Source organism: Chelonoidis abingdonii, chromosome 20 (assembly GCF_003597395.2).
Source record: "Chelonoidis abingdonii isolate Lonesome George chromosome 20, CheloAbing_2.0, whole genome shotgun sequence".
Taxonomy (NCBI): domain Eukaryota; kingdom Metazoa; phylum Chordata; order Testudines; family Testudinidae; genus Chelonoidis; species Chelonoidis abingdonii.
In genome coordinates, this window is record NC_133788.1 from 5,021,780 (window position 1) to 5,042,856 (window position 21,077).

The 21,077-nt window shown below is 51.6% G+C and overlaps 1 protein-coding gene across 4 annotated transcripts in view; it reads left to right on the forward strand.

Moving 5' to 3' along the window:
- POR (cytochrome p450 oxidoreductase) overlaps nucleotides 1-20,630 on the forward strand; it is a 61,062-nt gene extending 40,432 nt beyond the window's left edge. For all 4 annotated transcript variants that reach the window (XM_032789644.2, XM_032789642.2, XM_075073966.1 and 1 more), the window contains 11 exons: nucleotides 1,201-1,325; nucleotides 2,577-2,666; nucleotides 4,856-4,954; nucleotides 8,101-8,217; nucleotides 10,760-10,878; nucleotides 12,277-12,458; nucleotides 13,563-13,712; nucleotides 15,714-15,981; nucleotides 17,213-17,358; nucleotides 17,836-17,921; nucleotides 19,094-20,630. In XM_032789644.2, the coding sequence (XP_032645535.1) occupies nucleotides 1,201-1,325; nucleotides 2,577-2,666; nucleotides 4,856-4,954; nucleotides 8,101-8,217; nucleotides 10,760-10,878; nucleotides 12,277-12,458; nucleotides 13,563-13,712; nucleotides 15,714-15,981; nucleotides 17,213-17,358; nucleotides 17,836-17,921; nucleotides 19,094-19,238 (1,527 nt within the window). In that variant the 3' untranslated portion in view covers nucleotides 19,239-20,630. The remainder of the gene's footprint in view (nucleotides 1-1,200; nucleotides 1,326-2,576; nucleotides 2,667-4,855; nucleotides 4,955-8,100; nucleotides 8,218-10,759; nucleotides 10,879-12,276; nucleotides 12,459-13,562; nucleotides 13,713-15,713; nucleotides 15,982-17,212; nucleotides 17,359-17,835; nucleotides 17,922-19,093) is intronic.
- The last annotated feature ends 447 nt before the right edge of the window (nucleotides 20,631-21,077 follow it).

Below are 21,077 nucleotides of genomic sequence, written 5' to 3' on the forward strand. Positions count from 1 at the left end.
TTTACAAGTGAGCATGGAATCTCAGTTTGCATGCCTTGCACCCATGACTTGCACATCTATGTCAGGTGTGCAGCATTGTGTGCCACACATGTTTGCAAACATGGGTCTGTGTGTTTTTAAAAATGACTCATGTCTCCCTCCTTCCCCTCTACATCATGAAGGGTCATTGGATCATATTGCTGCAGACGGCGTCTAACACACACTTGAATGCAAAGGCTGTAACTAAGTTACAGGCCACTGTTATTGTTTAGCAGGCTAATTGGACAGCCTTAGGCCAGATATCTCCTGCAAATTAGATGTTCCAAGAAATGTATTATCTCTTTCCTGTACTTAAACTTAATAATGGCTGAGATGGAACTGCTTTACCTACCTCCCCTGCAGATTTCCTGGACTGGGTGGTACCCAGAATTGCAAAACATGAGAGAATCCATTGCTTGGTCTCCAAATTAGGTAGTTTCACCCCAGTGGGGGTATAACACGGTACAAACACTGGACAATGGAATGGAAGGGATGGTAGATTAGAGAGCTCTGGATACTGATAGTAGGGGGAGATGTAGGGCCAAGTGCTTTGTTCAGCCCCAGAAGAGGTGCCACTTCTCTCTCACTGTCCCACTCATGTGCCTCAACCCCTGTGGCCTGGTGGATAGTGCTCAGGAGACCTGGGTTCCATTGCTGACTTGACTGGCCTGTGGGGTGACCTTGGGCGAGTCACTTCCCTGAAACATACCTCAGTCTCCCCTTCTGTAAAATGACCACTTTTGAAATGTACTGATGAAAAGTGCTATGAAAGAGCAAGGTGGGTGGTATTCATGTTATTTATAATGGGGGAGAGGACATGGCTCATTCGGTGCTGGGCCTCTTTCCTGAGGCTTCTAAAAAGGAGCCAGTTGTGGTGGTGCTTTTTAGTGTGGTTCTGTTCCCCGGGAACTGAACCCCCAGCTCATTTCAGAGAGCCCCAAATAGTCGGCAGATGGGGTCAGCTTTTGATCACTGTGGATCTGGCCTGAATTTTAACTGGTGACCTACAATAGTGGTGAAAGTTTATAGCCAAGAAAAACTCCCTCCTTAGCCAGCCAGAGCCCTCCAAATGGACTCCCCGACTCCTTTTGATATAGACTTTATATGTTTACAGCCAATCCTCTTTGGCGTGAGGTTTTTGAATTAATGCATTGGCTTCGTCTGACTGTCGTTCCCTTCCAGGTGTTTGGGCTAGGCAACAAGACTTACGAGCACTTCAATGCGATGGGGAAATACGTGGACAAGAGGCTGGAGCAGCTTGGAGCCCAGCGGATATTTGAGCTCGGCATGGGAGATGATGATGGGAAGTAAGTAGAGTTGGATGTATGGTTTGAGCGTTGGCTGGCTCAGAGCAAGCAGAACAAATCATATTGTGTGTGCACGTCTATATAAAACGTATGAGAGCTTGCGTCATGTAGTGGAGCTAACTTTCTGCTAGGTAGCATATGTACCTGTCAGGGCTTGGTTGGGGGCTTTACATCCGCACTGGGACAGAGACCTGTGGGATTGCTGTTCGGTTTGGAGTCACTTAGTTTGCCAGATCCCTTGTGCATCAGGAGCTCTTTTCATAGAGGCACTGAGATATAGCTTAAATTCTTTAACTTTCAAGTGTATGAACTAGCGGGACCCCTGTGTGTCTTTCTCAACTGCCCCGTCCAGATCTGCCTGACACACTTTTACATGCCTGGGTGTGATCACTCCTGTGATTGTCCCAGCAAATGGAAACTTGCATTAGCCCAGAGCCTGCCTTAAGTGTTCTCACTCTGAAGTTAAACCCGTTCAATAAAATAAAGGCCTCCTGAAACCTCCATTGAGCTTTCTAGGTCATGTTGCCTGTAGACTCGCCACCTGGGGCTCTGATCTTTAGTGAGAGTCAGGTGTGGAGAGGAAACCTCTGGAGGAAACACCCAGAAGTGCAGAAACCATTGCTGCACATTCTTCTGTGTGAACTGGAGTTCACCAGTGAACATGGGGCCAGGGCTGGCTCTAGCCATTTCGGCGCCCCAAGCACGGCGGCATGCCGCAGGGGGGGCGCTCTGCTGCTCGCCAGTCCCGCGGCTCCGGTGGACCTCCTGCAGGCGTCCCTGCGGAGGGTCCGCTGGTCCCGCAGCTCTCCACCGGAGCTGCGGGACCAGTGGACCCTCCGCAGGGACGCCTGTGGGAGGTCCACCGGAGCTGCCTGCTGCCCTCCTGGCAACCGGCAGAGCGTTCCCCGCGGCATGCCGCCCCAAGCACATGCTTGGCGCGCTGGGGCCTGGAGTCGGCCCTGCATGGGGCCACCAGTATTCTCTTGCATGGCTGCTGCCTGAATCACTGATGATATTGCAGAAGTGGAGACATGGCCCGGGTCTGAATGTGAATTTGTCATCCTAGCTCCCTGGAATCCAGCTAAAATTAGTTATTTGGTGCGTGAACTAGAGGAGGCCAGGTACGGAGGGGAGCACAGGCTTTGGGAGGAGATATGGCATTGGGGCCTCACTGCAGTTTGCTTCTGGAGCACCCATCTGGCTGTCCAGGACATGGCATTGATGCTGCTGCTTCTCTCCTGCCTTGAACAGCCTGGAGGAGGACTTCATCACTTGGCGCGAGCAGTTCTGGCCGGCAGTGTGCGAGCACTTCGGTGTGGAAGCTACTGGAGAGGAGTCCAGGTAAGTGTGGGAGCAGAGGAGATACCAGCATGGATTTTTTGCAGAAATCCCAAGTGAAAAGCGGCATTTTGGCATCCAGTCCCCATCCAGGCCTGAGCAAAGACTCACCCCACTGAGACTTAAAAGTAGCGAGAAACCTTAAGTAGATTCATCCTTGTAAAGGAGAGAGGGTCCAGTCCAAACATCCCTACGTCCTGGGGTGAGTTTGACTCCAGATCAGAACTTTGGCTCCATTTGTTGAGTTCACTGCTCCGTGGCACAAAACCCTTTATAAATAGCTGTCAGCTAAATAACCTGGCGATGAGTCCAGCGATGCTGCTTCTGTTTCCCCTCTTGTGTCTCTCACTAGGCCATCTCCCAGGCACTACTCTACCCCATTTATCATGGTCTGATAAGATACTTAGATCATCTGCCATAGCAAGCCTGGGGACTAACACGTCATGCTGAACACTGATTGAACGCAATCTAGAGCCAGAGCCAGTCAGATGAAAGCTGAAGTCCCCAGTGCCCCTTGCTGAAGGCCTTATGAAACACATGCCTCACATCTCCCTGAGATCTGCAGGCGGCACACTGCAAAAGCTCAGGGCCTTGGAGGCACTTACATGGGCAATACCTGTCTGCCTCAATAGGCCCCTGCTTCCAGCCAGCATAGGACAGTGAGGTTGTGCAGGGAGGAGGAGTATCCAGTAAGGGCTTTAAAAGCCCAAACCTTGAACTCCATCCACCCGAGGCAGCTGGAATGCAGCAGCAGCAGCTTTCTGCACCAGGGGATGGCCAGAGGGAAGCAGATTTCCTACGTGGTACCCCCATACTACCCTAAGAGAGAGGGTTGAAGTCTGGCTGAAAACCTGTCCTTGCTGCAGCTTGCACCTGAGCCATCGGAATCTGCTCCTGGGCTAGGGCAAAGCTCTGCAGCCGCTCCCCATTAACAGCTGGAGAGACCCAGGGAAATGTCAGTGTCTCCCCGTAGCTTCCCGTTGACCCCAGTGGCATAACTTGGGTGGTTTATTCTTAGCCAGCTGAATCACGGATAGAGCAATGTAAACTCTGACACTGCATGGGCCCCTCAGAGCTCAGCGGGAGTGATGTATGATATCTTTGGCTTAGCAAGTGGAACCCACTGTATGTACAGGGAACCTTGCAGACAGACAGCACATCAAACAGAGCCAGCGCGCTCTCCTCGCCCAACCCCAGTGCAGCCCAAGGGCCCAGACCCAGCGAGAAACTCATTCAGCATATTCTCACTCATGCCTAACTCTTGTCAGCAGGCCCAGCAGAGAAGCCAGGGTGTGGATGCATGTGGAGAAGGAGCTAGCTCTCCTCCCTGGGGAGGGCATGGATGAGCTTTTCCCCCAGGCAGTGACTACACCTGCTGCAGTGTAAAGCGGTGGCTATTGGTCTCCAAAGCTGTCAGCCTGGCTCTTTCCTATCTGCTCTAAATTAATGTATACAGAGCAGATAAAATGCTTGGGAACCGAATGTTTAATGCTTTGGGTTTTTTAGGAGTATTAATATTCAGATTTTGAGCTGCAGGACAGATAATAAATACATCATTTCCCCAGGGCTGTAACTGTTCTTTGCCATTGGGAGATTGAGCGTTGTTTCATGAGCGAATCCACAGTAGGTTTGAATTCCTGGCACGCTCATTTCCACAAGACAGAGGGAATTGGCTTCCTTTTCTCTCAGCTGTCCCTGTAGTTCATAAATGGGGAACGTTTGTCCAACAGCCTGAAGCTGATGAACTTTGTGTCAATTAACAGCTCGGGAGCAAAGTCCCACAAAGACTGTTTTCCAATCAGTTGTAAAGGGTTCAGCAAAGTTCAGCACTTGATGAACTTTGTTGTTCCTTTGAAGCTTTCCGAGGTAGCTCTGGCCCTGGTCTCTTCTGAGTAAGCTGAGGGTTGTGCCAGATTACTAAGTATTTTTTGTGATGAGGCCTGTGGTCTCTGGGCCATTAGACTGAGACTTCCAGGCTTGTGTCATGTGTGACCTAAGCAGCTCTGACCAGCGTTTTCGAAGTTTAAAATGCCAAAATACCCCATCGTGCCGCCACTTCCAAAAGTGCTTTCTCTGCATAGGGACATTGACTGGGAAAAGAGAGTTGTTGATTACACCCAGCAAACCAGATGTTACACATTGTCCAAGCCGTTTTCAGTGGGTCACTGCTGCCTCCTTCTCTCTTTCTCCAGCATCCGTCAGTATGAGCTGGTGGTCCACACAGACATCAATATGAACAAGGTTTACACTGGCGAGGTGGGCCGGCTGAAGAGCTACGAAAGCCAGAAACCGTAAGTACCAGATTATCCCAGGTAACTTTGGCTGAGAGTGGTCAGTGCAGAAAAGTCAAGGGGCAGGTCCTTCAAAGCCGGATATGAAATGCTCTGCTGAAAGTTGTCATGTCCCTAACATGGCCTCCTAAAAGCCACATTATTTGAATGTGTGGCTGTAAAATACCAGGGTCGAGATTGAAAAACAAAAGTGGTGTCCCACAGTGACTGGACAGAAATGCTGCTACTGACTTTCTCTTAGAACTCTGTTCTGGCCTGTCTCATCCCTGAGCTCTGATTTAGTTTCCCAGAGAGAGCATTCTGCAGGCGAAGATCTGACCATTTCATTTTATTCCTGAGACTGTCCTGATACCAGCTCTGCTGGAATGAGAGAAGCAGGCAGTGATCAGAGGCCCTGAGTTTAAAATGATCCGGTAGCTTCAGCACTGCACTTGTGACATTGGTTTAGGTATTGCCGCTTCATTCATCTTTATTTAACACTTTCTCATGAGACAGATGCATTGGCAAGGTCAGAAAAGAGCCACAAATATTGTTGTAATGAAAGATTGAGGCCTGGGAGGAAGTCTAAGGGGAAGCCAGCTGTCTTCTGCGGGGGAGAGGCATCATTTTCATGTAGGACAGAAGGAGGAAGAAAGAGATCACTGGCAGCAGGGCAAACTCAGGTTAAGTATCAGGAATAACCATAAGGAATAAGCTGCCAATGGAGGCTCTGTCCGGATAGTCAAGGCTAGACACCCATTCCTTAGGGATCGTGTAAAGACAATGCGATCAGGCCTACTGAACTGCAGCGTGACGGACGGGGTAAATGTCCCACTAGAGGGCCTCTTCGGATCCAAGCGATCTGATGATCTGGTTTTCCATGCTACCCGGAGGAGCCATTTTGGGCTGGTGAGAGAGCGAGCACTGATGCATCTTAAACACTTTGCCAGCTTACAAGATTGCATCGTACTAACTTTCAACTCATTTAGGGGAGTGGAAGAAGAGAGGAAGGGTGGCGCAGTGGGTTAGGCACTAGACTGTCACTTGGGAGATCAGGGGTCAGTTCCTTGCTTTGCCACACCCTGGTGTGTGAGACCTGGGGCAAGTCACTTAGTCTTTCTGTGCCTCAGTTTGCCACCTTTATAATTGGGATGATGGTACTGCCCTCATGGGATGTGGTGAGGGTAAATACATTACGCTACAGTAATGGGGGCCATATAAGTACGAAGATAGATAGATGAAGGGGGTGGAAGGAGCTTCCAAGCCATAGCCCTCTCTTAGCTGCCCTTCTGGAATGGCTGTTCCTGAAAGGAAGTCCCAGGTAGCAGCACTGAGGGATTCAGAACTCAGTGTGTTGTGAAATACCCTCTGTTCTCTTGAGTGTAGAAGGCCAGTGAGGAAAAACCATGCGACTCTCAGAAGACCCATGCACATGTTGCATTGTCTATTGAAATATGCTCCAGAGAGGGTTGGGACAGCGTCGCCAATTTGCAGACAGAAACCAGCGCTTGGCACAGAACCTGGGAGGATGAAACCCCATGAAAAGTCCATTGCATTTTCCTGCGGTGTCTGTTTAACCTTCAGAGGTTTGGCTCTGTAAAGCCGCGAAGCTGCAATCCAACAGAAAGTCATCAGATACCAGGTGCAAGGTCCTCTCAGTAGGGACACTGGTTATTCTTTCCCTTAGGCAATGATCCTTTGCAGTGGCTCATGAGCAGCGCTGCATTTGGTAACATGACTCTGGCATGTATGAAACCGGAATGCTGTTGGTGGGAGAAATGCTAACTGTGTTCAGGTCACAGGAGCGGCTTTCCCTCTTGGGAGCTACAGGGGAATTGCAGCGCTTAGAACAGGCTGTAACAAAAAAAAAAATCCCTTTCTGGCAGGAGGGAACTTGTACTTGCTCTAAATGCTGGAGGCCATGTTTTTAACAGTGCAGATTTGAGAGGCTGAATGCTAATTTAGCGTCTCAAAGACAAGTCCAGTCAGGAGATCAAGGGTCTGTTCTTGGCTTTGCTAATCATAGACTCTAAGGTCAGAAGGGATCATCATGATCATCTAGTGTGACGTGCACATTGCAGGCCACTGACTTGCTGGATGGCCGTGGGGAAAACTGAGTGTGGAAGCAATTTCCTCTATCAGTACGAGGGGATTTATAATCCTTCCTTATCTCACCTGGGCATTTGGGTTAAATTCATTAGTGCATATGAGCTGCTCAGACACTATGATGATATGTGCTCTAGAAAAGCCTATAAATAATTAGCCTTTTAGTGACTATGTACCTGTTGCATCTTCATACCAGGTAGTTAGTGTTATGTGCTGGCATCTGCCTCTGGGCAGGAACAACCTTAGAGGCTGGATTTGAAGCCCTTTCTTTGTAACCTTGATTAAAGCAGCACCTGTTAGCAACTTGGATCGGGTGGGCATTCTGCAAAACCTATTGATTTTCCTTGGACTTTTGGGGAGGTGGGAGATGCATGAGGGTGAGTAAGATTGGGATCTCTCCTCTGTTTGGTTTGGCTACTTTCATGCTGTTGGCAAAGATTCGCTGCTAGGTTTTATTATTTTTGTATGGACTGTTTTGAAGTTTATCAAAAGAACCTGGACCATCACATCTATAATTGTAAGTGGAAAGAGACTAATTTTGTAATTTCCCAGGCACCTGCTTGTAGACTTAAGGCAGGGAGCTCTGCATTCATCCCCGTGGGTCAGCAGTCAGGCTGTAGGTGTTGACCTGGGAATCTTCTAGAACCAAGTGGCGCAAAGTGGGATAAAGTGTATTCTTGCCGTACAGGGAAGTGGGAGTGTCCAATTCTGGTGGGAACAGTAATATTCATACCTCAGTATAATGCATTTCATCTGTAGATCTCGAAGCACTTTATGAAAGAGATGGTATCCCCATTTTATAGGTGGGGAGACCCATAAGTAGAAGGACCTGGACAGGGAAGGTCTTGTCCATTAATGTTTTCATGCTTCCAAGCCAGCCAGTGGTTGCTCTATGTAAAGTCAACTACTGACCTATCAAAAACAAGAGGCTCCATTAGCAGAAGGAAGAAAACGAACCAGTAGATCAGTCCAGTGGGGTGAAACGAATAGTGCGTTAAGTTGCACAGAACAAGGATACCGTGAAGTCTGGTTGTAAACGGAGTGCTTGCTGTTCCCTCCAGCCCGTTCGATGCAAAGAACCCTTTCCTGGCACCTGTTACCCTGAACCGAAAGCTAAACCAGGGTGGAGAGAGGCACCTCATGCACTTGGAATTGGACATCTCTGGCTCCAAAATCAGGTACCCCTCCACTGGGGGGTATTTTCCTTATCCTGGGACAAGGTGGGGGGACCATAAGTGAAGCTTGGGAATTCACATGCCTGACTCGTCCGCAGCTTAGAACGGAGGCTCACTATTGTGCTTTCTGGCCCCAAGGTTCCTGCGTGGTTTGGATCAGGATAACTCTGATGAATTTTTATCTCTCTCCTTGCAGTTATTTCCTCTTATCTTAAATACTGTGTTGTTTCATCACAGAACGGCTGCTGTGTTCCACCCCAGAGGTGGCTGTATGGGTTGGTAACAGATGAGGAATCCCTCTAGCTGCAGTGTAGTGTTCTTTGGGTTCCTTCTTCAGTAAATGTGCTAGAAGAAGAGCGTGTCATAATGGGACCAGTTCACTAATCTTTTAGGCCTCAGTTCAAACAGTGCTGGTCAGGCATCCCTCTGTGATGGGCTGAACCTCCTGAGATACTACCTGAGGTGCTGAAGATATCCCTGAGCCACCTTTTTCTGCCAGCCTGGGCCCCCTTGAACCTGTTTTGCTGAGCCCTGCTCTTACGCCTCCTCCAGCAAAGCACACAGGCTGGGCCCACCCCAGCTGCAGAAGTTACAGATACTGAGATCAGCTCTGGGAGGACTCAGTTTAAGGGACACTACAGCACTCAGATGTTCACCCCCCTTTGGGGTACAAGCCCAAAGTTATATAAAGTTCACCTCCTCCCTTGAAGTGGAGGAAGGTATGCACAGCTCCTTGCTCCCTGGCTTAGAAATTGTATAAATTGGGTTATACGATAAACCCAGCGTCAGAAGTGCTCTGCCGAGTCTTCATTTATTCACTGTAATTTAAGGTTTGACATGCCAGTAATACATTTTAATGGTTTTAGAAGGTCTCTTTCTAGACCTTCTAAAACCATTAAATATATATATATTTAATCTAATATATAACTAAACTATTGTATGTAAAGCAAATAAGGTTCCTAAAATGTTTAAGAAGCTTCATTTGACATTAAATTAAAATGCAGAGCCCCCTGGACTGGTGGCCAGGACCTGGGCAGTGTGAGTGCCACTGAAAATCAGCTCACGTGCTGCCTTCGGCACACGTGCCATAGGTTGTCTATCCCTGTTATAAACAATAGATAATCCTATTAACTACAAAAGGGCGTATTTTAAGTGGATAAAGAGGTGGCAAACAGAGCAAAGCAGATTACTAAGAAAATTATACAAAGCACACAAACTAAGCTAGATTCACTAAAGAAACTGGTTACAAATAATAATTCCTCACCCTTGATATTGGTTCAGGTAGAGTCCTTCACAGGCCAGAGGTGTCTTTTCTAGCCTGGTCCAGCAGTGCTTCCACCCACACCCTTTCAGTTCCAGTCCTTCTCACTCCATGCATCTGAAGAAGTAGTGTTTTTACCCACGAAAGCTTGTGCCCAGATAAATCTGTTAGTCTTCAAGGTGCCACCGGACTCCTTGTTGTTTTTGAGATTGAAACAGGCAACCTTACACTTAAACCTCTGTAATGGTAGTAAATGGCTTTGCTGGGTCTGGTGTCTGGAAGGCTGAGGCCTGTAGAAGAGGATGCAAGAACTTAGCTGGTGAACTCTTAAAGCAGGGGAAGCTGCCAGAGGCCTTAGGGTCCTTTGGATTCAGAGGCAAAGGGCATCTTTTCTGGGGTGAAATCCTAGCCCTATTGAAGTCAGTGATGAAACTTGAATAGGGCCAGGATTTCACCCCTAAACTGAAGTTTAGGGAGTCTTCAAGAATGTAGGCTGATCAACCTGGCGCTGTTCAGCCTAGTTTCTAGGTGTGTGGCAGTGCTGATGGCTCATTCACGAAGGACCATACATGGCTCCCTTTTCACTCTGGATATCAAGGATAGAATTTGGCCCTATGCTTGTGAGATTGCTGGGTGGGGGAAGGCTGAGTTGCAAGAGGAAACTAACCTGGACTAAATGTTTTTATTCCCAATCCCTCTTGGTTACTTAAGCCTGATTGAGCTCTGAGCCAAACGTTCCTGGGAGCTGATGCTTTCGTATGGAATAGTGTTGTGCTCTGGAGAGTGGGGAAATGAGGAAACATGGATATGTTCGTTATAACTTCAGAACGTTGCCTTATGCTCATCAGTTTCTAGCTGCGTTAGCTCTGTCATCTGCTTGCAAACATGCTAGATAGGATCTGACATCAAGCAGTGATGATATTTCACTGAATTAACTTGGAAGCTAAGCTATTGCCAAGGGGGTGTGGGGTGTCTGTCCGTCTGCCTGAAAAGACACCTTTTAAAAATGGTTATTCCAAAGGGGCCACGTTGTGCAAAAGCATGTAATAAAATAGCTTTTGCCTCCCTTTTATGACTAGTATTGGGCTTTTAGATTAAACAAGCACGAAGAATCTCCTTGACCCCTGCAGATTAACACAGATAATAATTCAGTGCAGATTGTAAAGGAGACGCTTTTTGCATGTTCCACTTCATGCTGCACTTCTAGCTGGTGTGCTTGCACCCGTTTGACTGGACGTGAACCACCGCTGGTGTTGCATGTTGACATCCTTTTCCTCTCCCTAGGTACGAGTCTGGGGACCATGTTGCTGTGTACCCAGCCAACGACACATCACTAGTGAACCAGATCGGCGAGATTCTGGGCGCAGATCTGGATATTATCATGTCCTTAAACAACCTGGATGGTTAGTAGTCCAAACAAGAGCCATCTTTCCAGCAGCCAATTGGAAAATGGCTCCTTTAATTTTGTGTGTCTGAGTTTTTGTGTGTTACTTATGCGGAGTGGGGTTATTCCTAGATGAGACAAACTGAAGAACTGCTTTTGATCATGCGATCAGTGTTTTGGCAGAGAAGGATCTTTTGGTTGGGATCATACTTGGCCTGAGGCTCTCCGAGTCAGGGCAGTGGCTTTGCTCCTTCTGTCTTTCCGTCAGGACCCAGATTAGGAAGAACGTCAGATCCTGCTGTCTCTGTGGGGCGGGGACCATGTTTTTGTTCTGTTTGTACAGCATCTAATACTGTTGAGTTTTGGTCTGAGACCGTGGCTTTTAGTGCCACAAAAATACAAATAATTTGTCATAGAAACGTAGGGCCCAAAGGGACCTCAGGAGATGGTCAGTTCTGTCCCCCTGCACTGAGGCAGGATTAAGGGTAACTGGCATTACTACTGCCGAGTTTGGGCGCTGTTACAGAGTGAAGTAGCTCTGTTGTGAATGTGCTACGCAGATGTATGCACAAGTGAGGCAACTGACATGCCCCTAGTTATAGGATACCAGAGCGAATCTGCTATGTCCTCCCTATATGTTAGCTGATGCTTTGCAGCACCAGAACAGCACTTGTGCCCTAGCACCTTGATTTAATCAAAGGGTTTGTCTCTGACTTGCGGTGTATTGAACTTTGCAGTGATAACGCCCGCGGCACGGCACAGCACAGCACTTAGTTACACACACTGTTCTCAGCAGAGTCAGCCAAGGTTGCTGACCCTCGTCGACAGCGCTCTGGCAGGACAGCATGTAAAAGCTATGAGAGGACACCGTGTGGGGCGTGTGGCCTTCCCACTTACTGTTCTGTTCTTTTGTATTAGGCAGTAGCCTAGCCTGGACTCCTTGAAAACAGGTTGTTATAGGGCAGGGACACCCAAGCTTTGCCCTCTGAAGGCAACTTCCTGGTGGCCGAGAACCAGTGCCCCAGTTTCCAGAAAGTGAAGCAGCTTGTCCACTTCTTTAACATGCAGGTAGTGACGACAAGATCCCGGCCTGCAGTGCCCTCTCTGTCTGTTACAGCCACAGGCAGCGTACCTTGGGCTTGTTCCTAGCTCGCTAACCTGAATTAACTCCAGCTTACGTGGCTGATCATCGGGGTAGTCACGGAGCATTTGTGCTGGTGATGAGTGAACTACACTTAATGATTACAGATTCGTTCTGAGGCTGCTTGATCCACAAGGCCACACTGCCTTCCATGAAGTCAGTTCCCCTTTCTGTGTCTGCTTCCCCATAAATGTGGTCTTTCTTGTGAACTTCCTTTCTAATGGCCTCAGCGTCTCAACAATGTCGCTGAATTTCAACCTCTTTTCCCTTCCCCAGAGGAATCCAATAAGAAGCATCCGTTCCCCTGCCCCACCACATACCGAACAGCCCTGACCTATTACCTGGACATCACCCACCCGCCGCGCACCAACGTCCTGTACGAGCTGGCTCAGTACGCCACAGACCCCAACGAGCAGGAGCACCTCCGCAAGATGGCGTCTTCCGCTGCCGAGGGGAAGGTGAGCGCTCCACTGCTTCGGCGGGCGAGGAGGCTGTTTAACAGGGATTCTCTCTGTGTGGGCTGGTGGCTGATCGTCTAGCTCAATGTCCTCTTTCTGACACTGGCTGCTACTGGATCCTTCACAGGACGGTCTGAGGAAACCCTGCACACATGGATGGATAACAAGGGAGTGTCTTGTAGAAGTTCCTTCCAAGGCTGCTGATGTGTTAAGGCAAAACAAGGGGTGGGGGGGAAAATCGTACTTAAAGTAAATAACGGCCCACAAACCTTGTAATTGGCTTTGCCACTAGGAAAGGGTTAACTAGGTGTCATGAGTAGTTAAACCCCTGAATATCCACCAGAGACAGCCAGGTGTATTCAGAATCCTGGTAGAGCCTTGGGCAGCAGCAGGTAGACGGGAGAAAAAGACAAGGAAAGTTTTGACGAGTGTGTGTGTGTTTTCTGTTCTTTCCCAAAACGTCGGCATTAGGAGCCTAAATCTCACCGACCAGTGAGACTCAGGCACCCACGTGTCTCAGTCACTTCCGAACATGGGACTTTGGAGTAGGCATTTTTGAAAATTTTGCCCATAATTTTTGTCGGTGCAAAGTGTTCGGGTGCCAGTGGAGAGAATGAACAGAGGCCTTAGCAGTGGCCTGCCTTGGTTATTAGGAGGGAGGCTGGGTGAACCCCAAGAGTCCTATCATGCTTGGTCCGTGCCATGTGACCGGGCAGGGAGGTAGTGCCTTGCAGGGTGGCTGGAGGGGTGTTCTGGGGGAGAAGTTAAAGGCTGTGAGTGCAGGTATCCCTGCTGATGGCAGGCAGAGGACTCCCACCTGCCCTGCAGAAATAACTTCCCCCAGCGCCATCCGTCTCGGTGCAAGTCCCTGAGTTTCTGCTACAATGTCCTCTCGTGTTGCTGAGCTCCCCGACACAGAGCTGCTCCTTCGTTGCGCCGAAGGAAGGGATGAGTGCAAGGAAACCTGGTGACTGATGTCCGATAGTCACCGGTTTTAAGTCCACGAGGGATAGTTATGAGCCTCTAGTCTGACCACCTATGTCTCACAGGCCATTGGGTTTCACCTTTGCCTTGTGCTCCTGTCTACACCCTCTGTGCACCTAGACGCTGTATCTCAGCTGGGTTTTGGAGGCCAGAAGGAACATATTAGCCATCCTGCAGGATTTATCTTCTCTCCGACCGCCCATCGACCACCTCTGTGAGCTGCTGCCTCGCCTGCAGGCCCGTTACTACTCGATTGCCTCCTCTTCCAAGGTGAGTCCTTTCCCTGTGCCTCCAGGAGCGGGGCAATCTATCAGCCCTGGTGAAGGACTTTGTTTCTTGGCGTGACCTAGGCCACTGAGCAATGCTGAGAGAGTCCTCTCCCTTTCCAACTCCCCCAGCCATCCTGACACATCCCTCCATGGTTGGGCATCTGGGGGCTGGGATGGGAATGCAGAGATTTACCCTTTAAGGAAACACATCCTGTGCACAGGTGACTCCCTGTTATTCCTGGTCGCAAAGGCAAACAGTACTTGGTCTTTCACATGTGGAATGCAGAATCAGTGTCTCCATCATGGCTACCACGCTGGTGCCCTGAGTCTGCCTTGCTCCGCTCTCGCTGCTGTATGGCCCTGCTTCCATGGCATGGTAGCAAGGTGGGTTATGGAGGTAAATACTCTGGGCCTTGGGATTGTTTTCATTCACACTTTGTACCAGGAACTCAAAAATACCTCCACTCTGAGCATGCTCCAGGCCGAAGCCGTAGCTGAGACTCAGACTAGCTGTAGTTCTGCTGCAGTAATAAGTGTCCTGGGAGCTAGCTCAGGACAACGGGATGCTGAATCTAAAATGTCCTGAGCTGTAATTTGGAGAGAAGCAGAGGAACAGCTCAGCCCAGGGATCTGACATGGTTTTGCGTGAGAGGTGCATCCTCTGGAACTCACGCTGCAGATCACAGCATCCTTTCACAGTTACACGTCCCGCGTGCTGACGCAGAGCTTGCGTCCCCCCAAATAGCCCCTGCTGACCTCTGGCCGGAGCCCTAGCTCTAACAGAGATAATTTGGGGTGCAGCAAAACCTTGCCTCAACTTTAACGCTCAACTCTTCCTGCAATGGGGGGAGGGATAGCTCTGATTTGAGCATTAGCCTGCTAAACCCAGGGTTGTGAGTTCAATCCTTGAGGGGGCCACTTGAGGGATCTGGAGCAAAATCAGTACTTGGTCCTGCTAATGAAGGCAGGGGGCTGGACTTGAGGACCTTTCGAAGTCCCTTCCAGTTGTGTGCAATAGGTGTATCTCCATATATTTATATGACATTTATTACAATGCAGGGAGCTGGGGATTGGCACAGAATTCAGTTAGAGATCATCATACCAGCACTCTGCCTCCTCCCTGTCCTGCTGGGCAGCGAACCCAACTAGTGCAGCATCTGCTCCAGGGGCTGGGAGATACGGAGATCCACTCACCAGGGCTCTGGCATTCCTCCAAGCAGGGGCATTAAAGGACAACTCCCTTGATGATAGACTCTAGCACAGGGGTAGTCAGTGTAGATGGACCATGGACCAAATCCGGACCCCCAGATGCTTTTGCACAGACCTTGAAATTTTGTACTTATTGTTGTTGGTTTTTTTTATTATTATTTTCTTCTCTGGAGTCTGGACCTTGACTAGATCTTGACCAAGAAATTTGGACCTTGACAAAAAATAATTGATTACCCCTAAAAGCATCTTGTCCTGGTGCTTCTAATTAGCACGGCCTGTGGGCATGTCTGCTCTGCAGTCAGAGGTGTGACAGCATCTGTAGCTTTGATCTAGGGAGCCTGAACAAATAGCAGCAGGGAAGTTGTGACACCATTGGCAGGTGGCTCAAGTACAAACCCAAGGTCCCAAACGGGCTTGCGTAGCCCATGCTGCCGTGACTTCACTGCTGTTGTTACTGGAGCTAGCTAGAGCAAAGCTGGTGCTGCAGTCACACCTCTGAGGCAATGGAGATGTACCCTGCGTGGAATATATATTGTTCTTGTGGAGCCGTGTGAGATAGACAGGGTATAAATTGTGTCTTTAGCAGGAGGTCCACTTGAGTTGTCCTCTGAGATCCTGAGAGCTGCAGGAAAGAGTGGCTTGCAGTAACCGTTCTAGTTAGCTTTCCCTCCAGTGGCTGCTGGCTCTTGTCTACGGACAGCCCATGGGACTCATGACCCCACAGGGGCTGCCCAGAAGCCAAACGGGTCACTGCATTTCTCTAAAGCTGCTGCCAATTTTGGTTTTGCTCCAGGTTCACCCTCACTCCATCCACATCTGCGCTGTGGTTGTGGAATACGAGACCAAGACAGGCCGGGTGAACAAAGGAGTGGCCACTACCTGGCTGAAGAACAAGGTGCCCAATGAAAACGGGCACAAGGTGATGGTGCCCATGTACGTCAGGAAGTCACAGTTCCGGTTGCCTTTCAAACCCAGCACACCTGTCATCATGATCGGGCCTGGGACTGGCATCGCCCCGTTCGTTGGCTTCATTCAAGAACGAGCCTGGCTGAAGCAGCAAGGTGAATGTGCAGCAGCGGTGCCAGATCAGCTGGTCCCGGAGTAGCCATAGGCTGGATGTGTTGCCTCTTCGCTATAGTGCCAGTATCCAGTGGCTGCCAGAGGTGGGCCCCCTCCCGTACAGCCGTGGCTCGTTCCTGAGGGGGCTTCAGCAGTGGCTCTGTCATAGCACGTGTGGGGGAGTGAGAGGGGAGAGACTTTCAGCACCCGTAAAGGTTTGGAGTTTTTGAAGGTTAGAATGTACAAGTCCGTCTGTTAGGGGAGCATTGTTCTGAGTATTTCCTGTAAACCCCCCTACTCCGCGCACCCCCAGTCACCTAGCTCAGCATGGTTTGCAGGCCTGTAGGGGGCACCCCCTCCCACCCAGACCTGTGGTGACTGACAGCACCGTGGGCCAATCACGGTTCTCTCGTGATAGTGGGGCTCTATGGAGCAACCCTGGGGTGCTCTCAGGGCACCGGCAGTAGCCCATCCTCTGTGTTCACTAGCAACCCGGGGAAGCTGCACGACACCTGGGCTGGGGTTCCGGGGATAATGAGGGGTAACTGCCCCCTTGCCCTACCTAAATTGTGCCCTTCCCCCGCACCCCCGTTTCACTCCTACCCCAGCACACACTTTTCCTCTGTGAGCCCAGCCGCTGGGCAGCACTTCAGTCCAGCACCCACAGCCGGGCCATTCAGTGCCAGGAAAACAGGAGGGAGCATTGCTTCCCTTCTCCACCATGGGGGTGCGGGCAGCATGGTGGGTCTGGCAGCGCTGGGGAGCTGAGGGAAGGTTGGATTTAAAGACCATTGTGGCTGGTCTGGAGGGGCCCACGCCCAGAAAGGAGAAAGCACCTGGTGGCATCAGTAGCGGGGGAAGAGGTTTCAACTCAACCTCCTGCGAGTAAATGCTGTTTTGCTGCTTTCACTGAACCTGGCTCACGCCTGTGGAATCAGTGACAGGTGGAGCTAGGTAACAGTGCCTTAGAGACCTGGCCCGCTTCGGAGCGGGAGGTTATGTGGCTGTGGGTGTAAAAGGTTGCTGCCTTCTGCTAGCCCTGGTAGGGTGGAAGGATGGGCCACTGACCTGGCTTCGAATCCCTGCTCCGGCACAGACCTTGTCCAAGTCACTTAGGCCCACATCCCTTAGAAAGCAGTGGAAGTTAGGTGCCATGAAGTCCCATCAGTAGCTGGCCAGCTTGCCATGTGGAGGTGGCGGGCCTGGGCTGACAGCTGTCACATTGGGTCCCAGGGAAGGATGTTGGCGAGACGGTGCTGTACTACGGCTGTCGCCATGAGAACGAGGACTACCTGTACCGAGAGGAGCTCGCCCAGTTCCACAAGGAGGGAGCCCTCACCCAGCTTAACGTCGCCTTCTCCAGGGACCAAGCCCAGAAGGTAAAGCCCAGCAAAGAGGCTCCAGTCCGTCCCTCCCTCCCTCCCTCCAGCCCAGGTGCGGGTGGCTGGACTCTTGCAGTCAGGCAGGTGCTGCAGGAGGAGAGGCCCTGGGAGCTGCCAGCCCCAGGCCAGGCTACTGCTCCAACCGTGTCCTGGCAGCATCGGCCTGTACCCCGTGCTTCAGAGTGAGGCAGCTTCATGCCCTGCAGAGTGCATCTGGCTGGGCATGAGTGGGGAGCGCCAGTCTGCACTCCGGCTTGGCTTGAGAGCCTGCCCTAATGTCTCCCACCCCCTGGGCTGTTGCCGGAGAAGGTCAGGTGCACTGACGTCCCCTCTGAACCTTTGGTTCCCTCCTGGAGGGACATGCAGCAGCTCCAGGACGAAGCAGCCAACTCGGCTGCTGGCTGAGTTTGGCACATGGAATCCGCTTTGCTGCCTTCCCTGCTCTTCTAAACCCAACTGCCTTTGTTCTGCCAGGTCTACGTTCAGCACTTGCTGAAGAAGAACAAAGAGGGGGTCTGGAAGCTGATCCACGAGGGGAACGCTCACATCTACGTGTGCGGGTAAGGCCCGCCCCAGGGTCCTCGCAGGCTGAATTGCATCGAGGCCCTTGGCTGGACTGTGGGATAATCTGGAGTTCCCCATTGCTGGCTCCTATTCTTGGGGCGGCTGGGGGGGTTGGCATGTGGCTTTACAAGGACCTTGCACCTTGATTTACTTTAAGGGTTGCACCATGTGGCTGGACTCACGCTGCTTAAACTATCCATTGGGTTCGTTGACACTCCTGTGTGTGTGAAAGGGGAGGAGCAAAGCTCTTGACTCTCACACATGGGGGCTGGCACCTCAAAGGTGGTGGAGCCATCCCCGTCACAGCCAGCAGTGTCCCGCTCACTGTCCTGTGTCATCCTCCAATCCTAGCCACAGCCTCAGTAAGGTCCCTGGGGCGGTGTACAGGTGGCAGGCTCGAGGCCTTGCTATGGGTGTGGACACGAAGCCCTGGGTTCGGTCCCCAGCTTCCCCTCCTGCCCTGTCTCTCTGTAGCCGATGAACCTGTTGGGACAGGCTGAGTCCCTGTACGTACAGGGCTCAGACACAAGCTGGGAATAAAGCCATTGCAGAGCGTCGGCAGAGAAGGGCCTTGCTGAGCTAATGGGGAGAGGTTGAACCAGCAGCTCCCTGGGCTGAGGGCTGCCGGCTCAGTCAGTTCCCACAGCGGGCCTGGCCCCTGGGAAACGCCTGGACAGGAGAAGGGGCCAGTTAGGTTCCAGGGAGGGAGGAGAGGCGGCTGCAAAGGGGCCAGGCCAGGTTCGGTGAGCGATGTGCTCTCACACCTCCCCTCCCCCCAGTGCAGCTGGGCATGGAATAGCAGCATAGTCTAAGCACAGGCCTGGGAGCCAGGAACTCCTTGGTTCTCCCTCAGCTCTGCCATGGACTTGTCAAATAGCCTTTGGCTTGACATCTCCCCTCTGCTGATTTCCCAGCTCCTTGCATCGCAGGGGTGCTGTGCAGATTTGCGGGTGCCAGGCCAACAGGCAGTGCAGGCCGCTGGCTCTGGGGATTGTTGCCCACACTCCATAATGTGGAGTTTCCCTGCTCAGTGTCCCTCTGATCCAATAGCCGAGCTCTTTAGACCTGGGGCTAACCCTGGCCAGGCCAGCCTGGCCTCTGCTGTCTCCCCTTCCCAAGGAAGGTGGAGGAGCGATGCCTGCCCTCACTCCCAGCCTTGTCCTTGCAGCGACGCTCGCAGCATGGCGCGGGACGTGCAGAACACCTTCTATGAAATCGTGGCGGAGCTCGGGAGCATGACCCAGCCCCAGGCCGTGGACTATGTGAAGAAACTGATGACCAAGGGCCGCTACTCCCTGGATGTCTGGAGCTAAGCTGGGCTGCCGGGCACGAGAGAGGAAGGATTCCCAGACGGCTGCTGGACAGGAGACGAATGGCACCTGCCCCAGCCATTGCAAGAACATGCCACTGAAACAAACCTAACCTTAGATCCCCTCACCTGGTAATTGCCCTTCTGCACCCACCTCTCCCCCCTTCGCTAGACTTCTCCTGAGAGCCCTGCAAAGGGCAGGGTGGGGCGGGGACTGCTGGAACCCCCCTGGGTTTTCTGGGGGAACACGCGTCTCCAGTGGGATGGCTGGGCTCGCCCCCAAACCAACAGGAGCCAGGGCTTGATGAACCCCCCTGGGTTCCCCTCTCCTGCAGTGCAGGGCAAGGCCATTAGCTGGTGGGGGCTGCCTGCTCTGCTTTGCTGTCTGTGCAGCGAACCAGCTGCAGGATGCTCACCCCTGTCCTCTCTCCAGAGCTGCTTTGTGTTCCTGTGGAAACTGTGATGTGGGGCTGCCCTTCCCGTACCCCCATCCCCGCCCTGCCCCAGTCACATAGGGCCCAAGGCTGCCTCCTCTCCCAGGGAGTTGCCTTGGTTTTTAACTCGTTCTCTGGGGACAATCTGGTGCAAGCAGAGGTGCGCCCCCAGCTCAGGCATCCAGACCTAGGCTAGGCCCGCACTGCTGTAAACTCCTGGCCAGGCTGTGAGCGGGGGCTTCGGGCTGGCTAGAGACCTGCTCTCTGAACCTGTTAGTGCCTAGCGAGAGTTGTGCCAGTGACTCCTACCTGAGCCTGCTTGGGCTGCCACCCGGGCCAGCCCTGACTCTCCGCTCTGGCCTGTGGGCCTAGCAGGAAGTTGGCTAGTGAGGGTGGGGAGCTGATGCCCAGTGGCTTAATGCTCAATTCTCAGCAACATGGCGACCAGCTGTGTAACTTCCCAGCCCAGTGCCAGACAATCCCTCTGGAAGCCTGGGCCTGAGGATGGTGCTCGCTCCCAGCCATCGCTAGTCTCCAGGGGACTAGCAGGGCTGCTGCCTGGGCCTTGAGTCATGTGCCAAGAGGTCAGTGTGGGTCAGGGACTTAACTGCAGTGCTTGCCTCCACTGAATCTTGTTTCCTTAGGCAGAGGGGACAGGAGGTGGCTGAAGCTGCCTCCTGTGAGAGGGGGGAGGAATTCCAGATACTGGCCTGCAGGGGGCACTAACGTGCAGCTGCAATCAGCCCTGGGGAGCAGGGCCAATGACTGGGCCCCCCTGTGCTTGGTTAGTCACGTGAACTGAACCCCCTTCGTAGCATCTCCATGCACAGTTCTGGTATCTGTTTCCTGTTCACCCTGCTTGAGACCAGCTCATGGAAAAGCTCAGCCTGTCCCATGAGTGTAAATAATTTTAAAGATACTGTCCCCTTGGAATAAAACAGGGTCTTTATTTTGCCTCATGAGATCAGTTGCCTCTTGCTTCATTTCAGTGAGAAACGGACCCAAGAGCTGTGGGCTGCTGCCAGCCAGTAACTTCCTCTTTCCTTGGGTGTCACCTTCACCCCCCCCAAAGCCAAGGGGAAAGGTCACAAGGTGCAACTTCTTTGTGAGACCAACTTTACAGGTGACCTGCCCATGCTTCAAGTGCTAATCTGAGAGCAAGAGCCACAGCCTTCCCTAGGAGATCTTGGGCAAGTCACTTAGACTCTGGCTGTGCTGCAGAGATGGGGGGAGGGATCCGAAACACATCCTGGCTCTGGTGTGTTTAAAGCTCACTTCCCAAGGTGGCTGTGGTTCCTTGATAGCTGCGCATGCAGGCGCCACCTGATCATTTTCCAATAGCCATGAACCCTCCACAGCCTGGGCTAGTCTCACATATGTGGCTCACTGCTGTGATCCACACTAGCTTG